The 21129-nt window shown below is 37.2% G+C and overlaps 2 protein-coding genes across 2 annotated transcripts; one reads left to right on the top strand and one right to left on the bottom strand.

Annotated features, from left to right (window-relative positions):
- Positions 1-2523: 2523 nt before the first annotated feature.
- On the bottom strand, positions 2524-8283 carry LOC126824424 (crystallin J1A). Its single transcript, XM_050553648.2, has 7 exons — positions 8149-8283; positions 5378-5554; positions 4780-4944; positions 4263-4416; positions 3972-4162; positions 3367-3506; positions 2524-2725 (listed from the first exon to the last, which is right to left on the bottom strand). The coding sequence occupies exons 1-7, from the start codon at positions 8210-8212 to the stop codon at positions 2627-2629; spliced, it is 990 nt and encodes a 329-aa protein (XP_050409605.1). The 5' UTR covers positions 8213-8283; the 3' UTR covers positions 2524-2626.
- A 1883-nt stretch (positions 8284-10166) lies between these two features.
- Positions 10167-20653, top strand: LOC126823317 (NADH-ubiquinone oxidoreductase subunit 8). Its single transcript, XM_050552075.2, has 6 exons — positions 10167-10227; positions 11539-11601; positions 14359-14448; positions 15035-15207; positions 17128-17256; positions 19969-20653. The coding sequence occupies exons 1-6, from the start codon at positions 10191-10193 to the stop codon at positions 20098-20100; spliced, it is 624 nt and encodes a 207-aa protein (XP_050408032.1). The 5' UTR covers positions 10167-10190; the 3' UTR covers positions 20101-20653.
- The last annotated feature ends 476 nt before the right edge of the window (positions 20654-21129 follow it).

Below are 21129 nucleotides of genomic sequence, written 5' to 3'. Positions count from 1 at the left end.
CCCACCTCCAAAAACTAAAGTATAAAGCCCACTATTCAGAAACGGAAGAATTAAATAGATTAAGTAGTGCAGCACATGCACCAAAAACAAAGTTAAAGGAGCTAAACCTCTAACTCAATATGTTCCATAATATTCGAAATTAAAATCACAAATTAGAATTCAATATCAGTCCATATTGATGTTGTTATGTTGCCGTGAAAATGTGGGATCCTATCCTAATATCCAATATTTAAGACACAATGAACATTTTAAAATCCGTACACGAGTCGTGTACTCTTTCGTTTGGGGCGCAAACTTAATGAACAAAGAAAAACATATCCTCTATTACAATGTGGGAGTAAGTAAATTGTAATTGCTGATTCGCAAATGATAAAATAGTAATAAAAAAACCCGTAGGCATAAACTATTGTCGTTCAATTTGGACTGCTCGCTCATTTCACCAAACAAAATTAATTAGAAATTACAATAAATCACTCTGTATAAACCCATATTACAATAATATGTGCTTTTAGACCCATTTGTGGTTCCAAGGAATAGAGCCACACGCCCTTTAACAGCGATAATTTCAAAATTTTGCCTATACGACAATGCATAGCGTACGCTAGGCGTGATTAGCCCAGTCAGTGCAGAACAGTAGGACGTTAAACTGGTATAACGTAAACAATGAATGACGAAGAAAGAATTACACGCGCCTAGAATCCATTTGAAGAAGCAATGGTTGATACAATATGAAAAGCCCCGGGAAAGAACGATCTAAGTCACTTTTTCAATGAACCGCAGTTAATGGCGCCATCGGGTACCAAATTGTATACGCTTTCTGTGGAACAATCAATTTCAGGTAAAAATGATCAGAGTCACATCGAACCAAGACCCTTCTGAAATGGCCTCCCGGACAAATACGTCCATTGTACCCTTTATTTAACCTTAATTTGGCTGAAAAGTGGAAGTCAGTTGTTGTACTCGTAATTATGATTCGTATTAAACATCATTTTGAAGTTGTAATTACACCCACTCGCTGTTCTGTTCGCTTCAAGCATTCTCGCCCAAAAGTCTGGTTTGCCTTTTATGCAAAAAGACAAAAATGTGACTTAGAGCGTTCTTCTCCTGGTCTCTTCATTTGTATTTTATTCGTAATAACGTCTCAGATTAGAAATATAAATAGCTTAGTACTTTTGTATTTATATTATTGTACAATTATTATGTAATTTGAGTCTATAATTTTAATATCTGTTCTGATCATAAGAGGTTTCAGATCAATTAGTTTTATTTGTGGAAAAGATTTTGCTCATGTGAAACATATTTAAATTCAAATATCCATCTACCGATTCATTAAAGTTCAAGTCATCAGTACCGACCTTCCTCGGGAATCCCGAAATTGACAAAATGCGTCTGGAGACGCAGTAGAATTGTAAAATGGTAAGTATATTGTATACGCACCCACGTGTATAACGTCATCGAGCCTTCCCGTCCGTCGTCCGTCAACAATTGTTCGTTGACGCGATAGAGCCTAGGGTTATTAATGGACTTGGTGTGGTGATTGCGGACTGTAGGATAATGATATCTATCTGTGGTGGACTGGGCCACTGACAGGGCTACAGACCATCAGTCGTGGACTGGGTTACAGGCCATCGGTCATTGACTAGGCCACAGAATGGGCCACAGACCATCACTGGTGAACTAGATCACAAACCATAAGTGGTGGATTGGGACACACAGACCATCGGTGGTGGACTGGGACACACAGACCATCAGTGGTGGAATGGGGTCACAGACCATCAGTGGTGGACTGTGCAACAGACCATCAGTAGTGAACTATGTCACAGACCTTTAGAGATTAACTGGGCAACATACCATCAGTGGTGGGCTGGGACACACAGACAATCAGTGGTGCACTGGGACACACAGACAATCAGTGGTGGACTGGGTCATATACCATCAGTGGTGTACTGGTCCACACAGGCCATCAGTGGTGGACTGGTCAACCCATGTCATCAATCGTGGAATGGGCTACAGGCCATCACTGATGGACTGGGACACACAGACCATCAGTGGTAGACTCGGACACACGGACCATTAGTGGCGGACTGGGATACACAGACCACAATTGGTGGAATATAACACAGACCATTAGTGATGGATTATGACACAAAATACCATCAGTGGTGTAAAATTCATCGCTTCCAGGCAAATTTAGAAAATAAATAATTTGAGCTATACGCTGATTGCATCCAGTGCACTAAGGTCAAAGCTGATTTTGAAAGTTGATCAATTCGCCTGAATATTGCATCCATAATTCAAATCAAATAGGGTAACTTTAAAGTCCATTAATATATGCCTTTTTATGACTGCTCTGTAAGATTTTAAATTGCCTTTAAATTGCGGGCAGTGAAATAATCACAAAAGTTCAGCGAATGTGCTTCGCTAGCGTCATACGGACATAATACAGCTACATTTTATGGCTAATATCTGAAACTTTCCCTGGGGGATTAAAAGAGTTAAAAGTTACAAATGAAACTAGCAGTATGATAGAGAAAACAAATTCACGTCTTTATTATTTTAAAAACAGAAGGATTAAAGTATTATGATTCAATCAATAAACAATGTATTTTATCAATGGAGACTAGATTTAAAGTGATATTTTAACTAATTCTTGAGCTAGTTTCAAAACTTCCTGGTATCTATCTGTTTTAGTCTTCCAACCGTCAGGAACTGCTTCTAAACCATACTGAATAAAAAACCACAACACATCATTATATGGTATCTAATTTAATAAGAGTTTAGGGCCGTTTTTTTAGACATTCAAACATATTCGGACTATCATGTCATAATAAGCCTTTCCTGAATCTTGAATAATCGAATTAAGTTATGCTAAGTTCTAACCCTGTCGTAATTTCGGAAATGCAAAACGCCGACGTTTCTCAAGAAAGAATATTTGTCTATAGTAGTACATCTGGCATTATCGCACAGTCTTTTGAATAATTGTCAACCAAAGACTTAACAAGGACAAAAATTTCACCAGAATTTACCAGAACTTGAATTCAAGATTTTGTAGATGGGAAGAGTGGGTATATTCTATGATCGTTTAGACCTGCATGTAACTGTGATAATGGGTACTTTAGAGTTAACAACAAGATAATTAAACTTGTGATGTTATTCGCAAATGGATAACGAGTAATTTTCGACATCAAACAAACACGGCATTAGTTGTGAATCGAGGCACATATTAAGTCCATGCAACTTGTTGCTGCGTTGATTGCCACGCTTGGCGAAATGGTGTTTTGGAAGTATAAATCGTGTTTACGACTTGCGAAATTTTCACTCAATGCCTACTTTTGAATCGTAATACAATATTGATCTATAACTAACCTTAGCGGCTGTACAAGCTCCTATATATCCCGATCTCGAAGAGTTGCAACCGCCAGCTTTAATAGTCGATCTCACAGCTGATTGGAAATTATCATTTGTAGTAATAGCATGAAGTGAAGTCTGTAAGTTACCCGGTACATCTGAAACATATAAATAACATCCAATTTTCCAATTTAATTATACCCTTACGATTAAATTTTTTCCTCTCCATTGGAGTTAGCATTTAGAAATGCTGTAAAAGAAGATAAACCTCTTCGCCCCCCCCCCCCCTCTTCGATAAATGGATACCCAGCGTCATTCAATTCAATACATAACTCTTACTGACTTCCATATTAATTAAAGAATCCATTTATATGTGTGTACCCAGATCACCATAACATATTATATCTTTGATCAGGAGTAAAAAGGGAGTGGCGCATGCAGGATCAGTTCACCTCCAAAAGGATGGGGATACAACAATGGGTATCTGACTGCTTGACTGGACTGGTCATGAAATTTACCGGTCTTGTCAGCTAACATGATTGACCACCAAATGTCTCCCCTCCCACAATAAAAGAATGTACCTCTTCACTTGCTATAGCAACATGTCTATGTAAAATACTCACAACAGTTGCGTCCGAATTTAACAGCGACTTCTGTATGTGGACAGTCCTTTGCTTCTAATACTTGTTTAAGGCACTCCACCATCTTTTCGTCGAGGTCAGTTGGTGATTTACGCGTGGGTTTACACAACTCAATTATCACTTCTTGAACTGCTGATGGGTTATTTCCCTTTAATATAAAGTTTTCTAGAATCCTAGAACAACAGAGAAAATAAATAATATTCCGAGAAACCATTTTGAGAAGACTTGAAAGATCAATAATTTAAAGTAATAATAATTTGACTTGTAGTTTACCTAGCTCCGGCCAAAGCTGCCGCAATCAACAACTCGTCATTCTGTGTAACCTGGACAACTTGTCGAACACGCTCTAACATATCGGGTTGCCCAGCGTATAGAGCTACAACCGGTACCATTCGAATACAACAATCAGCACTTTTATCAGCTGATCCTAGAATAAAATCAATATATTAACGATCGAATCTCCAATTATCACTAACGAAAAGTCCAAGCATCGACATGTAATGAAATCATTCACCTTATACATGGACCACTGCCCAGTTTCCCTCTGTGCGTGTATGGGGGAGGGGCGAATGGTTAGCGCGTGGTTTCGATTCCCCAGTTGTACTTGACAAGGAGTAGGGTCGCCTGTCCAACCTCGTGGGTTTTCTACGGGTCCTCCGGTGTCCTTCCACTGCAAAAGACCCCTACGCGCAAGCGAATTATTGAAATAAAATTGAACCATATGTTTGTGTCGAGTGGACGTTAAACTCTCTGATTTGCATACATTTCACTCGTGATGGGTTGTACTCACCTGTTTCAGATTTACCGTCTTTATAATTCTGTAGAAAATCCATCAGTGATTTATGTAACCAACGACCCTGAATGGGTTTTTCCCCAGGACGGTTAGGATTATCATATTCGGTACCTGGGCCAAAAAAATCTACCGTGGCTTTATTTAAAGCTGTAATGTTTAAACCTATAAAGAGAAGAATATTATTACATGTAACTGGGATAACATAATCCAGGCGTTTTATATTAACAGTTAAAACAGTTCACGTACATGTAATTCACTTAATGGGGCATTATTACCACCTAAAACAGCATCAGTTTAATCAATGTAATATAATTATACATGTATACTCTTAACAAAAATTATTTAAAAACAGATTTTTGCACAAGCAACCCTGAAAACCACTAAATTGAATCTGTAAACGCAAATATATCAACAGTAGATTGGCATAAATTTTTAAACTATACACGCGGTTTAATTGGAACATGTCCGACGGAACTGCGTAGTCAAATCCACGATCGCCGAATTTTGAAGCTTTTGCCTTTACACTTCTGGTTAAATCGGACAAGTAAAAATCAAAATTCATTCATGTCTTCTTTCCATGAACCGCTCAACTCACCTTTATTTTCGACAAGAGATTTTAAAATAACGTAAGGTTGGTCCCCGTATCCACTATTTTGGCCTGTATTAAGGGTATAGAATGCATTGTGGGATGTTGGCCAGAATTCTACCTCTTCCTTTCGACCAATGATATCATCTAATTTCTTCTGGTCATAGATCCAATGAAGTGGCTGAGCTATAATACATAAAGTGGGATTTAATATTAAAAACATCAGCACGCATAATTCGAAATTCTTTATCAGTTGGAATGATATGCCAGAGCATGTAATTGGTGTCTGGTAACCCTGTGGTCTAACGCAGGCGCGAAGCGCACCGAGGGGATTTTGGAGGATGAGGTCAAATGCCGAAAACATTCTCTCTTGCAGTCCACGAGTCTGGACATGCGAAGCCGGTCGCCAGTGAGATCCGAGGGTGCAAATTGCTCTGTCCAGAGTTATGGTGGGCCTCCCCGAGAAAAGTATGAAACTTAGACGGTCGCAATTCCAGTCCACTTGTACAACAACGTCTAAGTCGTCAATTTATTGCTGGTCTGATTTTCAATCATTTAGAGTAGCTTAGCTGTATCCATAAGATACCAGAAATTTATTTTCCGGAGTACAATGTCTGGAGTATAATAAGACCAAGAGTATAAAAAATTCAAATCGGTCCTTATTTATAGGGCCTATGGGTTGTCAACATAAGTCGCAATCTTTGTCGACCTGAATTCAATCAACCAATCCAATCAACCAGACTGCTGACGCTGCATTCACCTGACATACTAGAAATTAACTTCCCGACAATTAATGCCTGAAAATTCTCGTCTATTAGACGACTGCAAACGCTTTTCCCTGCTATACCAGTTGTGAGTAAAACAGCTTCAACAGAAAACCCACTCTGCCGACCTGAATTACTGTCAACGAATCAATCAGACTGCTGAAGTTGCATTCACCAGACACCAGGAATTTGACTTTCCGAAATAAAAATATTTATGATGCCCGAAAAACAAATTTTGTCGACACTGTTTATTACACTGATTTTAAATTGATGAAGCAGATAAAGATCGATGCCCGAAAAATGCCGCACCCAACAAAGTGGCTCCAGACAAAACGTTTTAATTCATAGTCAATGTAGTTCAAATTCACCCTATTCATTTAAACGAAAATAAAATTAGTGTTTTATTAGCGCGTAAAAGTCATTGGATTTTGGGTACAAAATAATATGTTCTATTCCCAAAAAATACATTAATTTTTTCTTTCACTTTACCCGTCTGCCTGAAAATTCTGATTGCCCGGAAATTAGGGGGCGCGCTGTTTAGACTTTTTACGCTTTATGTGTAAGTACATAGCGAGCTGTTGCGTGTGAAATGGGCCTTCACCAAGATATTATGGCATGTTAAACCCGCCAAATTATGCTGCTGTTATAGGATATTAATACTATGACAGACAACGACTTAGTACTTAGTACGGCTTTAATAACGTTGACCTTAAGTCATTAAGTACATATATTTTTTTTTATCATTTGTTATCAATGATTAGGTCTGCGTTGCTAATCCAATGATTTTGCAAAGTCATGCTATAGTCCAACGACCATGCACAAACATTACATACAGAGAGAGAAATGAGGTTCAACGTCCACTCGACACAAACTAGGTAATTTCGCGACTAACATATGGTTCAGTTTTATTTCAATAATTCACTTCCGCGTAGGGGTCTTTAACACTAGGAGGAAACCGGAAGACCCGGAGAAAACCCACAAGGTGGGGCAGGCGACCCTACTCTTTGTCACGTACAACCGGGGAATCGAAACCACACCAGTTGACTCAATGACAGACCTTATGACACAACGCGCACGCGATAACGATTCGCCCCCATTCATGTTTTTTTTTTGTGAGATAGATGTGTGTGAACGCTGTTTAATTCTATAACTATACATTAAATGGGGTTTATAGCGTTTTAATTTTCTACACCCACGGGGCTAATGAAGGTGGGCATGTAGTGGTGTATGAGGATAATTTTGCCCGGACTATGCAAAAATGTGGTGTCTAACTTTACTCCTCATAGCCAGAGCAGGGCATCGAGGATAGGTTCAGGAGCTCTGTGACACGTATCGGTTATGCCGACGCAAAAATAATTAATTAGATTATGGCTTCACGGACCCGGAGCGATTTATCGGCTGCACCCCCGTGGGCCTTGCTGCCATACATACGTCTGCGTCAACATGCTCTCTATTTGGAGCATTTACGGTAATAACTTTATAAAAATTACTATATCTAATAACAAACCTGTACGTCATGTTAAAAAGTGGGTCAGGTATCAGGTCACCCCATTGTTATTACCTATAGATATACAGGCTAAATAGACAGTGGCTACAGGTCACTGAAGAACTTCACTGCTTCTCGGAATACAATATTATGCTTACATACATGTATTGACTTCTTGAATAAGACTTCAAACTTGGTACATACAATTTTCGTTTTAAGTAAGCATAACAATATCGTCTTGTTCCCAGTAGGCTACTCTATATTAATTGACTATCATTATTAACTTGAAATGTTGCGTATCGAATGGCTGGGAATGAATTGAATAACTTCTTCAGTGAAAATGATGTTTAACACTCATTCATCGCCCTCAGCATATAATCTATGAACGAAGTCTGTTGCAGACGAACGTAAATGTGAGAACAGTATTGCACGAACGCGCTTATTGATCACCTGTCTAACATGGCGACCAGAGTCACCAGACGCGTGCATTATACAAATGTAAATTTTAGCCAACATAGAAACATGTTTACCTGCGGCATCCCCCACAAATACCCCACAAACTGCAGCTACACGTCTTGCTACCACCGTTGACATTTTTGATCCTGTTATGCAAGACTCGTGATAGGTAGCCTAACAGTAAATGTTGATGAATATGGAACGCTATCGCCACCAAAAATGATTCAGATTTACGTAACCGTTAGACATCTTTCAAGTCACCTGTTTACTTTAGATTAACAAATTGACGATCTTAAGCGCGGTTGTTTTACGAATTTACTATGTTAAGTGCCAGACACTACACATGGGCTCTCGTGAGTTTATCGACGGAAATCCCCCAGCCAGGTAACATTCTTGAATGACATTTTGAATTAAAGTAGATATGGACCTTAAATTACTACTCCGGGCTTTTTGTCATGCGGGGGAGTGGGGGCGGGGGTGGTGCGCGTTAGATCATAAGGCCTATCATTGTGACTAGTGGCGTGGTTTTGATTCTCCGCCTGTTCGTGACAAGGAGTAGGGTCACCTGTCCATCCTCGTGGGTTTTCTCCGAGTCCTCCGGTTTGCTCCCACAGCTAAAGACCCATACGTGCAAGCGAATTATTGAATTATTTCATGCAATGTTTCAATACTCTGGCAGGAGGGGGTTAGATGGCCGAATGGTAAGCACGTGCGTGCTGTATCATAAGACCTAGCATTGAGTCAGCTGGCGTGGTTTCCAATCCCCGGTTGTACGTGACAAGGAGTAGGGTCGCCTATCCAACCTCGTGGGTTTCTCCGGGCCCTCCGGTTTCCTCCCACTGCTAAAGACCCCTACGCGCAAGCTAATTATTGAAATGAAATTAAAAACCATATGTTAGTCCCGAAATGACCTAGTTTGTGTCGAGTGGACGTTAAACCCCATTTCTCTCTCTCTCTCTCTCCCACTCTCTCTCTCTCTCTCCCTGCCAGGAGTGTTTATAAATGAGAGAAGTGAAAGAAAGGGCAGAGCATCTACAGTGTCAAAACAGAAAGGAATCAACTTTTATTGTTGTTACTGGGATATACTCTTGTTGATTTGTGATATTTTTTTTTTTAATGGCATTACTTATGTTAATAATATAAATATGGTTCTAACCATTGTTGATCATTGTTTGATAAATGTAAGAGTATTGAAACGTTGCATGCAATACAACCAGGAGTAGTAAATCCATAAAGATGTAATATTATTACAATACGTGTAATTTATTTATGATTGATTGATGCATGAAATCAAAAAGAAATGGGACTGAGTCCTCCACACAGTATTAGCAGAATATAGAATACAGAATATAGCCTATTTTGTAAGGAATGCTATATTTGAATATCGATGATGTCATTATTATATCTACTATTTAGTCTATGTACAGTTATATTGTAAAACATTGTCGTCGCGCCATTGGTATTATCGCTAAAATATAAAATTTCTCACGGCTTAAGAAACACTAATATGTATTCAGATTGATTATTTAACATTTAATTAAGAAAACAAAATCAAAATACCAACGATATAGATAGCCTAATGGCTTGGATTTAATCGGATTTAAAACAGGCCTATTATTAAATTTTCATGGATAACAGAATGGTGCCTGGCTTATTGCATAGCGAGCAGTATAGATCGATGATATATATATATATATATATCAATTTCACATATCTTTGTCTACGATATCACCTTAGGTGGAAGTGGACGTAAAACTCTAGAAACGAACGAACAATCTTTGTAAATACTGAACAGAACTGAACCATTATATATACTGATTATGTTTATCAGAGACTCGATCGACTTTCACAATAATCTACTAGTGTCGAGTTATATTGCAATTGCGCATCGACGCAATCGAGACTTAACTTATTATTTCCATGAAGTGCCCAAACATTTTATTCATTGGTTTCTGTGTTGTTGTTCAGATTAGACTTTTGTCCACCCCTTATTCGAGAAACCTCCAATGCGCCTACATTTGAGTCAGCACCAAAATCAAAAATACAAGCGTGCCCTGTCACAAGTCCCTGTGAACCAAAGAATATTAGAGTTAACTCCCTTTTAGTTTATGATAAGATGGCTACCTTGAAACTGTTTTGTGCAAGAAAAACGGGTAAGTTGTAACTGGGTAGACGTAGACTGTAAAATATGCTTTGTATATTGCAGTTATTCTTCGCAAACCATATAGTAACCTATTTAAACAAGTTGGCATGCGACAAGTGATTGATTGAGCCCGATGACAATTATGACCTTGCCTTTAACGAGAAAAGACAAAAAGTGAAAGTCGAAATCTTTTAGACACGATTCGGCGTGTGTCAATAAATTTTGTAATTAAGTCAGAGTTATCTAAATGTTCTCAGATTTTAGCAATAATAATTATGTTTAAACCCAATTCTATCGTTTCGAATAAATTAGTTCCTTTAGGAACAGCCTCTGATCGTACAATGTCCTCTTACTCTTAGATAACAAACCTTATCTCTCAACCCTCCGTATTTCGAGATAAGAGATGATGCTATTACCTTCAATGTAGCACATGCGGAAGTGATTCGCACCCGGCATTTGTAAACAAAACTGACAATATTTTTAATCAAAACAACGATTGGTTATTGTGATTTATAATATTTCTGCCACACCCAACTACAATTAAGCATATAATTAATCCTACAAATACATCAAAGGTCTTTATTTATTTTTATAATACATAACAAAAATGTTATAGAATTTGTCATAGGAAAAAAGTTAATATTTGTGGCTTAGTAAGTCGCATCGATGTCATCCGTATCAGTGATTGTAGCCTCTTGGCGAATATTCACTGCTGATCAGTGTGTAATATTGGGACATAAGTACAATCACTGATTAGTCCCGAAATGACCTAGTTTGTGTCGAGTGGACGTTAAACCCCATTTCTCTCTGTCTCCAATCACTGAACAATCAGTCACGGTGATACTCATTGTCCCATCAGATAGTGATAAGTACTGATATTAATTTGTCCTTAAATAAAAAGGGGATCACGGTGGCTAAGTGGGTAAGACGCTGGCTCGCTAGCCTGGAGGTCGGGTGTTCGATCCCTGCATTGGCCGAGAAAGTTCATCCAGATTTTCCGGCGTGGTTCTCCCTTGTCAGTGATGCAGGACGGAGGGGCTGACAAGGAAAGCTGTCTAGTCGTTCGGATGGGGCGAAACACCGAGGTCGCGTGTACACATTGACGTGCACGTAAAAGATCCCTTGACAGTTGGAATTCGATATAAGAGTAGGCCGTAGTGCCACTGTCCGGGCAAAATTTCCGTCATAACACACTGTATGGCGTATGCCCGTCTTCATTAGCCCAGTTCGGAGCAAAACAGTAGGACGTTAAACCCCATTTCATTTCATTTCATTTTTAAATAAAAAGATGGTAAAGTTTTAGTTATGTTTTATTTTTCAGTTGACAGCGTTTTAAAGCATGTGATTAGACCAACAACAGCCATTCAATCCAGATCTACTTGGAGTGAGTTCACTTCATCATTTTTATATGCCCACATTTTCATATTGTCGTCGCCCCTATTTGTCCAGACATCTGTGCTCAATTTGTTTGTGGACAATCTACAATTCACAATTTGTATCCGATTTGTACAAAACTTGAAATATCGGTTTATCTCCAAAAGATCTCGATTCTTTTGATATTGGCATGTATCGTACTGTAACTTCATGGATTATGGTCCCTGATTGTACGAAAAATCATGAAAATCGGACCATGACAAAATGGGGGGCTGTGCAATGTCCAAATACGAAATTTTTAGGTATCATGTTACATATTAGTGAAAATCACATTCATTTCTGTTTGTAAATATGTAAATAGTTTTCTGGTACAATCGTATTTTCATAATTTAAATCCAATAAATATCACACTATTAAAGGGGTATTCAAGTAAAAATACTGGTCTAAATACGAAATTCCAGATACCATGTTAAGTATCACTGATTGCTCTTTTCAAATATGCAAATAATTTTCTGGCACAATCATATTTACAAAATAAGATTAAAGTTGATGTGAAGGAAGGGGGGGGGGAACTAAACTAAAATAAAGATACAGGGCTTAATCAAAAATTCTCTATGTCCATACTAAAAGATGTATAGTCATTCCTCTCTTTAAATATATTATTTTTTTGTTGGGCACAATGCTTATATATTGTTGTTTTTTTAATGGATCAAAGTAGGCTACTCAACTCTGTTTTTAGAGAGACCGGAAAGAGTGGGGGTGTTTAAAATATAAAAATACGGGTATTAATACGAAATTCCAGTTGTGTTATAAATTACTGGAAAAAGTATGTTTCTTTGGCTGATTGAATCTATCAATTATTTCCTGGCACATTCAAAATTACGCACGGTCGTCTAGATAGTTTCTTATGGTGTGTCAGCTTGATTTCTTTTGTCGTGCGGTGAATATCCTTATAGTGTGCTTGTGCCGGGTTTCCATATATGTTAATAAGTCACGTGATATCCTACATTTGCATATGCAAGTTGATGCTGTGCAAAAGTTGCTATGTAGAAAGGGTAAAGGACAAATGGGATGTGGCAGCGCGCAAATGTAAAATGTAATGAGAGAAATGTAAAATGTAGACACGTCAAAAAAAGAATTTTCCCACAAAACATTTGTCATTTAACACTTAACACTTGACGTTTTACATTTAACTCTTGCCTTAGAGGTATTTTGACTTTATCATTACCGGTATTAAGACTTTGTACATTGTACTTTTTACATATAATCAATAGAAAAGACATTGTAGCAGAGCATTTAATATTGGCAGTGATACCCTTCCATAAAAAGTACATGTGTATGTAAAAAAATATTTGAATGAATCCTGAAATGTGGCATAGGCTCATTTATCAAGTACACAACGCTGATAAATGATACTAACAATCGTAAATGATACTGGATGATCACACATATACTGAGCGCCATGGAAAACGCATCACTTAGTTTTTCGTATAACAAAATGATCCTGTAAACATATCTTATTTATTTTGCTTCTTTTTGTGAACAATATTCAAGTGGGAACACATCAATAACAACACATTTGTACACTTATGGATGTTTAATCTGTAATCAAGGGTACAAAGTCAGAGGGGTCAAAACCAAAAGTACGACACAGATGTCAGTAGCGCGTGTGTCCTCCACAGGCCATCATCACGGTAGGCCAGAGCATGAACGCATCCCCTGCAAATGTGTAGGGCAGTCCGGTGATAAAATGTGAAGCCTCCCCACACCATTACACATTGACGGCCATCAGCGTGATAAAGATGAAAGCGACTCTCATCACTGAAGAGCACATTTTGCCAGTCTACTTTTCTCCATGTCTGGTGTCCTTGAGCCCATATCAAACACCGCTGACGGTGATGATCCCCGAGGATAGCTCCAACATAAGGTCGTCGTGCACGGAGTCCTACTTCTCTTAGACGACGTCTTACGGTGTTGGCACTTACTGGTCCTTGTCTTCCGACAACTGCTGCACCTGTTCGAGTCGCTGGGCGGAATCTGTCACGCAGATGAGTGACCCGGATGTAGCGGTCTTGAGCCTGGGTTGTAACGCGTTGTGGACCAGGACGTTGACGGTCACGTGTTGATCCAGTAACTCGAACACGTCTTACCAACCTTACAATAGTGGACTGATGACAATTGAAGTGTCTGGCAATAGCACGTATAGACATGCCAGCCCGGGACATTCCCATGGCTTCATTCCGTTGATTTTCAGTAAGTCTCGGCATCTCTAGCTCGATTCCTTCACACGTCCAACAACAAATTACGACAGATTGACGTTTCACAGTTCATGTACTGCACATTAAGTTGAAAACATGGTTTTAAAAGGCTCACACACAATGCTGCACGTGAATATTGGGTTTTTCATGTGCATCTCAGGATGAAATAATAGTAGTACCTTGAGCCTTGAGGTGAAATACAATGTTTATGAGAAGTCATTTAGCCCAGTAGCGACCCTTTGACAAAATAAATACACAAAAAAAAAAAATTCTCCCACATCATTTTTTCAGTAAGGATTTACTGAGAACCAGGATATTTTTTTGTATGGCCTTAATATCCACTTCAGCACAGAGCTATATGTATCACAGATAATGATTTCTAACCCTTGCTAGTACACAATAGAATGTACCAGTGAATGTGCCAATTCATATAATTTTCAGACTTTTACTAAATGATACAAGATGTTAAACTTAAATATTCTGATAAAAAAAATTAATGATTATTTCAGAGGATGTTGGTGAACAGCCTAAGAAAATGGATTGGGCCAGTTTGGCTGATAGATCTGCTAATACAGCATTTGCTGTAGAGCTCATCAGAGGTATGTATTGTGTGCAAAAATACTTGGTCTGGTTGGAATTAGTGACATGAAACTGAATGTTATTTTCTTCACACAGAGAACTACCTACTTTCAGAATAGATCTCTGTCTTAAATGGTCACCATATTGAAAAAATATCATTCTGATAAATTATGTGGTTTTGATCTGTTTTATACATATAAAATCTACATAAACATTTTCAATTTCAATCGGAATAAATATTTCTGAAAATTCTCAAAGTATACTTAGTGTTTTTGACTAAATCATCAAAATGGGAATTAAAATGTTGATCAGTTAGCTTTGTGTCTCTTCTTAAGCAAAGCTCATTGTAGGCAGACAGCATCAATTTCGTATTTCATGAGCTCATATTTTGACACATTATGTCTAATGTAAAATTAGTCTACTACATTTACAGTATCAATTTGAGTTTTTTAATAAAAGTAAAATTAAAGTTTTATACAAACAAGATGACTTTATTCACTATTTTAATTTTAATTGTTGTTATGCAATTGAACATTGTGGTATACATGTATACTGTGTCTTTAAGTACTAGTTCACTTTTGTAATTATTGTGGATTGTTATCCAAGGTATGGGAATCACATTGGCAATGATGTTCAAGGAACCAGCAACAATTAATTATCCATTTGAGAAAGGTCCATTGAGCCCTAGATTTCGTGGTGAACATGCGCTTCGAAGATATCCATCAGGAGAAGAAAGATGTATAGCCTGTAAATTGTGTGAAGCTATCTGTCCTGCTCAGGTTAGTTGAACCTTGAAACCACAATTTTCCATTATTCATAGCCACAGTTAGGAACTTGATTTAAAGATGCATTATGTAAGACCTACATCTGCATATTTCAGGTCTTTATTTTGGCTTCAAATATTATAAAAACTATTATTTAGATATTTATTTACATTTCAAACCTATAATCAGCTCTCTAGACCATCGGATGGCAGACATTCAAATAGATTAGAACATCCGCAAAGATTTTAAAAGTTAACGATAAAATGGATAAAACCGATGTTAGATCTTGTCAAACCTTTAAACGCTCATAACATCGCTGATAATTGCACCTCACATTGCACGTGTAAAGGTTGATTAAAATACTTAGTTTTTAAAATGTACAGATATAATGAATAAACAAAGGTGGGAATTCAAGGAATGTTACACAAAATGTAGGCTGTGAATGTAATCCTGACTTTCCTTAGATGGTTAGGAAGCTCTTCTTTATTTACTTTAATGAATTTGTATTATTAATGTCTATGACTCGTGTATGAACACTTGAACAACAAATTATAACTGATAGGGTTAGTCCAGTATCCATCACCCAATCCTATTTTCTCCAATCTTTCCATTTTGTTGTCCCCCGCCTTTCGAAGAAAGCAGGGGACTATTAAAATGGGTTCGTCCGTCTGTCTGTCCGTCTGTCTGTCCGTCTGTCCGTCCGTCTGTCTGTCCGTCTGTCCGTCCGTCTGTCTGTCTGTCCGTCACACTTTTTGGGACACAATAACTCTCTTCCTAATTGAGCTAGAATGTTCAAACTTGGTGTATGTGTTTATTAGGTCAATGCCTTGATGGAGTTCGAAGATGAGCATTTTCCGCTTAGGGTAAGCAGAGATAAGCAATTTGATTGGTTGATGCTTTGGGACACGATAACTCTCTTCCTAATTGGGCTAGAATGTTCAAACTTGGTGTATGTGTTGATTAGGTCAATGCCTTGATGGAGTTCGAAGATGAGCATTTTCTGCTTAGGGTAAGCAGAGATAAGCAATTTGATTGGTTGATGCTTTGGGACACGATAACTTTTAATTGAGCTAGAATGTTCAAACTTGGTGTATGTGTTTATTAGGTCAATGCCTTGATGGAGTTCGAAGATGAGCATTTTCCACTTAGGGTAAGCAGAGATAAGCAATTTGATTGGTTGATACTTTGGGGCACGATAACTCTCTTCCTAATTGAGCTAGAATGTTCAAACTTGGTGTATGTGTTGATTAGGTCAATGCCTTGATGGAGTTCGAAGATGAGCATTTTCCGATTAGGGTAAGCAGAGATAAGCAATTTGATTGGTTGATGCTTTGGGACACGATAACTTTAGTTCTAATTAAGTGAGATTGATGAAACTTGGTGTATAGTTTCATTACAGTAATACCTTGACTAAGTTTGATAATGAGCATTTTCTGCTCAGGGTAAGCAGCAATTTGATTGGTTGATACTTTGGGGCACGATAACTCTCTTCCTAATTGAGCTAGAATGTTCAAACTTGGTGTATGTGTTGATTAGGTCAATGCCTTGATGGAGTTCGAAGATGAGCATTTTCCGCTTAGGGTAAGCAGAGATAAGCAATTTGATTGGTTGATGCTTTGGGACACGATAACTTTAGTTCTAATTAAGTGAGATTGATGAAACTTGGTGTATAGTTTCATTACAGTAATACCTTGACTAAGTTTGATAATGAGCATTTTCTGCTCAGGGTAAGCAGAGCGATACGCAATTTGATTGGTCGAGACTTTGGAAAACAATAACTCTCCTACTTTGATTGTTAGACTATAAGTAAAGATATACTGTTTGATTGTTTAATACTTTGTAAAAGATAATTTGTGATAAATTTATATGTGTCCTCTAATTATTTTCCTATTTCGGCGGGGGACATCAGCCTCACTGTTGGCTTGTTCTTTTTAGGCTATCACGATTGAAGCTGAAACACGAGCAGATGGTAGCAGACGTACGACAAGATATGATATAGATATGACAAAATGTATTTATTGTGGTTTCTGTCAAGAAGCCTGTCCAGTTGATGCTATTGTTGAGGTAGATTATTTTTAATGCAAATATGAATGTGAGGGGGTCAGACCAGTAGACCTACACAGAAACGCCTTAAATTCAAATCGCAAGATTCCAGGGACTTCAAATATTCTTAGTTACTTTTTTGTGACCTCACCTTTTTCATATTTGACCTAGACAGAAATGCCCTAACTCACATCGAATCACAGTTTTAAAAGAATTGTTGAATTCCATATTTAAATTTCGTGATTGCAACATTCCAGTGACTTCAAGTATTCTCAGTAACTTTTTTTGTGACCTCACCGATTTCATGCGCAGACAAGTAGAAACACAGAAACGCCCCAAATTTAAATTGAAACACAGTTTAACAAAAACAACTGTTGATTTCCATATATTTAAATTTTATGTTAGCAAGATTCCAGAGATTTCAAATATCCTCAGTAATTTTTGTGACATAACCAATACAGTGCATCTTCTACAATCCACATGTATCTTGAAAATCTGTATTTGTCTTGTATTGACATTGTAAATTGTAGAAATTTGATGCACTAGTATGTTCTTAACTGATGATTCATAAAAGAAGTAGTGTTGTTAACTGGTGTATCATGTATCAAGATAGTTTCCTCCGAGAGACGATACAACATACACAAATCTTCGTTTCTACTCTACATTTTTAGATGCAAACAAGAAAATAATATAGAGCACCTTTTATCAAAACAAATGATATCATTATTTCCTTGTCATTTTCTGAGAAAATCTATTTTTCTGACATGTAATTCCTCCATGTGGTTTATCTTAAAGTCCTTAGCATTTAACAATATTCTTGGCAACCAAGTCAATCATATTATATTGATTATGCTTATTGAACATAATTTTCTGACAGAAATCATCTTGAAATGCCCCAAGCAGAGTCAAAGTTTTAGTAGTAGACATCAGTCCTGGCATATGCAGGATTTCCAAAAAAGAGCAACCAAATTTTTATACGCCCACATTGAAATGTGGTCGTATATTGTCGTCGCCCCGTCCGTCCGGCGGTCCGGTGTCCATAAGCTCTAGAGGCTAAAGTTAATATCTGATTGACTTTAAATTTATACACAGTGTTTAAGGTCTTGAGACGAAGAAGCCTATTGATTTTCAGCGATTTCCGATAATTACTGCCAGAGTTATGGCCCTTGATCACTTTGAAAAATCTTGTGGACGCTCTAGAGGGCAAAGTTAATATCCAATTGACCTTAAATTTATACACAGTGTTTGAGGTCATGAGACGAAGCCGCCTATTGATTTTCAACGATTTCCGATAATTACTGCCAGAGTTATGGCCCTTGATCACTTCAAAAAATCTTGTGGACGCTCTGAAGGCCAAAGTTAAAGGCTCAATACCACTCTTGTTGTAACTGAATAATATGTCCCAATCTTTATTCCCGTCAACTAATTGTACTATTTTACAATATTTCAATAAATTGATGATACGAATTTCATCTTAACATACCTTATTTAAAAAAATTGAAAAATTCAACTTAATGGTTTGAAACGTCTAACGTAAACCTTTTCAAATGAAACTTGGATTTAAAAATATTTTCGAACCCTCTGGACAAGTAAAATAGGATGTAATGGATAATTTACACAACAGGTAGGACACTTAAACATCTAGTACTTAGATAAGGATATTATTTATTTTCTGGAGCTTTCAAGCCAGCAAGAAGAGTGTTATTGTCCCTTTAATATCCGATGGACTTTAAATTTATACACAGTGTTTAAGGTCATGAGACGAAGAAGCCTATTGATTTTCAGCGATTTCCGATAATTACTGCCAGAGTTATGGCCCTTGATCACTTCAAAAAATCTTGTGGATGCTTTAAAGGCCAAAGTTAATATCCGATTGACTTTAAATTTATACACAATGTTTAAGGTCATGAGACAAAGAAACCTATTGATTTTCAGCGATTTCCAATATTTGCTTCCAGAGTTATGGCCCTTGATCACTTTGAAAAATCTTGTGGATGCTCTAGAGGCCAAAGTTAATATCCTATTGACTTTAAATTTAAACACAGTGTTTAAGGTCATGAGACAAAGCAGCCTATTGATTTTCAGCGATTTCCGATAATTACTGCCAGAGTTATGGCCCTTGATCACTTCAAAAAATCTTGTGGATGCTCTAGAGGCTAAAGTTAATATCCGATTGAGTTTAAATTTATACACAGTGTTTGAGGTCATGAGACGAAGAATCGTATTGATTTTCAACGATTTCCGATAATTACTGCCAAAGTTTTGGCCCTTGATCACTTTGCAAAATCTTGTGACGCTCTAAAGGCTAAAGTTATCATCCGATTGACTTCAGATTGATACACAGAGTTTAAGATTTTGAGACGAACAAGTATATTGATTTTCAATGAATTTTTATGACTTGAACAGTTAAATCCATGATATTAAAAGCTTTGCATACAAAACGTTAGCATGGGGCTGAACTTTATAAAAACCAAACAAATTCTAATAGTTTAGTGTATTATAAATGTTTCATTACCGAAAAAAGTAAAAATATGCGACAACCCTTGTTGACTGCCCGGACGATTTAGCTACTGTGGGCGTATGTTTCGTTGCCTGGCAACCTATCTTTCAATCTGGGGTTTGTAGGAGGCAGTGTACTATGACCTTGGATAGACAGTATGTCTCCAAGAAAAGAATATTACTCTTCAGTATTCTATGATGTAAATCTTTATGAAGATATTTGTTTTGTTTTAGGGTCCTAATTTCGAGTATGCTACAGAAACCAGAGAAGAATTATTGTATAATAAAGAAAAATTGTTAAATAATGGTGATAAATGGGAAATAGAAATCGCAGCCAATCTACAGGCTGATTATTTATACAGATAGACAATAGACATTTATATATTATTAGTTGTTTATGTTTCAATTTGAAACAACCGAGATTTGTAATATTGAAAAAAAGACAAACATCGTATATAAGAATCGGGAAGGAGGTTTTATCTGGAGTTGTCACCACTAGACCTGTTTATTTTGTTGTACATGAAAAGAGTTATTAAAATCTTTAAAATTCTATACATTTGTATTTACAACCCAGAATTAAAAACAGTGGTTCCTAATCATATCTTTAAAAATATTTACCAGGTTACAAGCAGTGTTGCCAGATACTAGATCACAAAACTCTTTATTTGACATCAATTTCTTTCAATATCGAAGACTGACCAGGGTTCATCGGAAGTAAAACCTCTGTTTATTATTTTTTTTTTTCATTGGACAAGGTTGGCTCCTCGCCTTTCATTGTACTTTTCAATGGTCACCATGGCTACCTTTAAACTAGTGATAAACAAATGTTAAACAACATGAACATTGTAAAAAAAACAAAATGTCTGCAGATATACTAATATCTGTATTGTGGAAATTAAACTGTTATTGTGAAACAAAATGATCAGTTTGTTTTAATGTTACTATTTGCTTACCAATTGTTTGCAGATTTATCTTTTATGTAGTAAGGCAAGGACATGAAAATTTGACCATCTGAATATCATTCAAAACATATACCTAAATGATACATCTTATCCTTGAAGAGCCAGTTTAATCAACATCTTTTATTTCTGCGCCAACCAGTCTATAAGACAGGTATATACGTCATGCAGTGTGCTATGATCAAAATTTTGCCCGAACAACTTGTCATTGAATTCTATTTGTAAATATGTACACTGTATGCTTATTTCAGTTTTCCATTACACCTGACTGACTAGGTAGACTAGTGTTCCTCCATATATACTACATCATTGATGAGGTGGGGGGGAACCAGGATCGTTCCCGGGACCTCCTGGTTCATGAACCAGAGCCTTACTCACCGAGCCTCAGTGATTTACCTATTGGCAGCAGCTGAGAAGTGGTTAATGTAGCCTACTA

This window comes from Patella vulgata, chromosome 6 (genome assembly GCF_932274485.2).
Source record: "Patella vulgata chromosome 6, xgPatVulg1.2, whole genome shotgun sequence".
NCBI lineage: Eukaryota > Metazoa > Mollusca > Gastropoda > Patellidae > Patella > Patella vulgata.
This window is presented reverse-complemented; position numbering and strand designations above follow the sequence as displayed.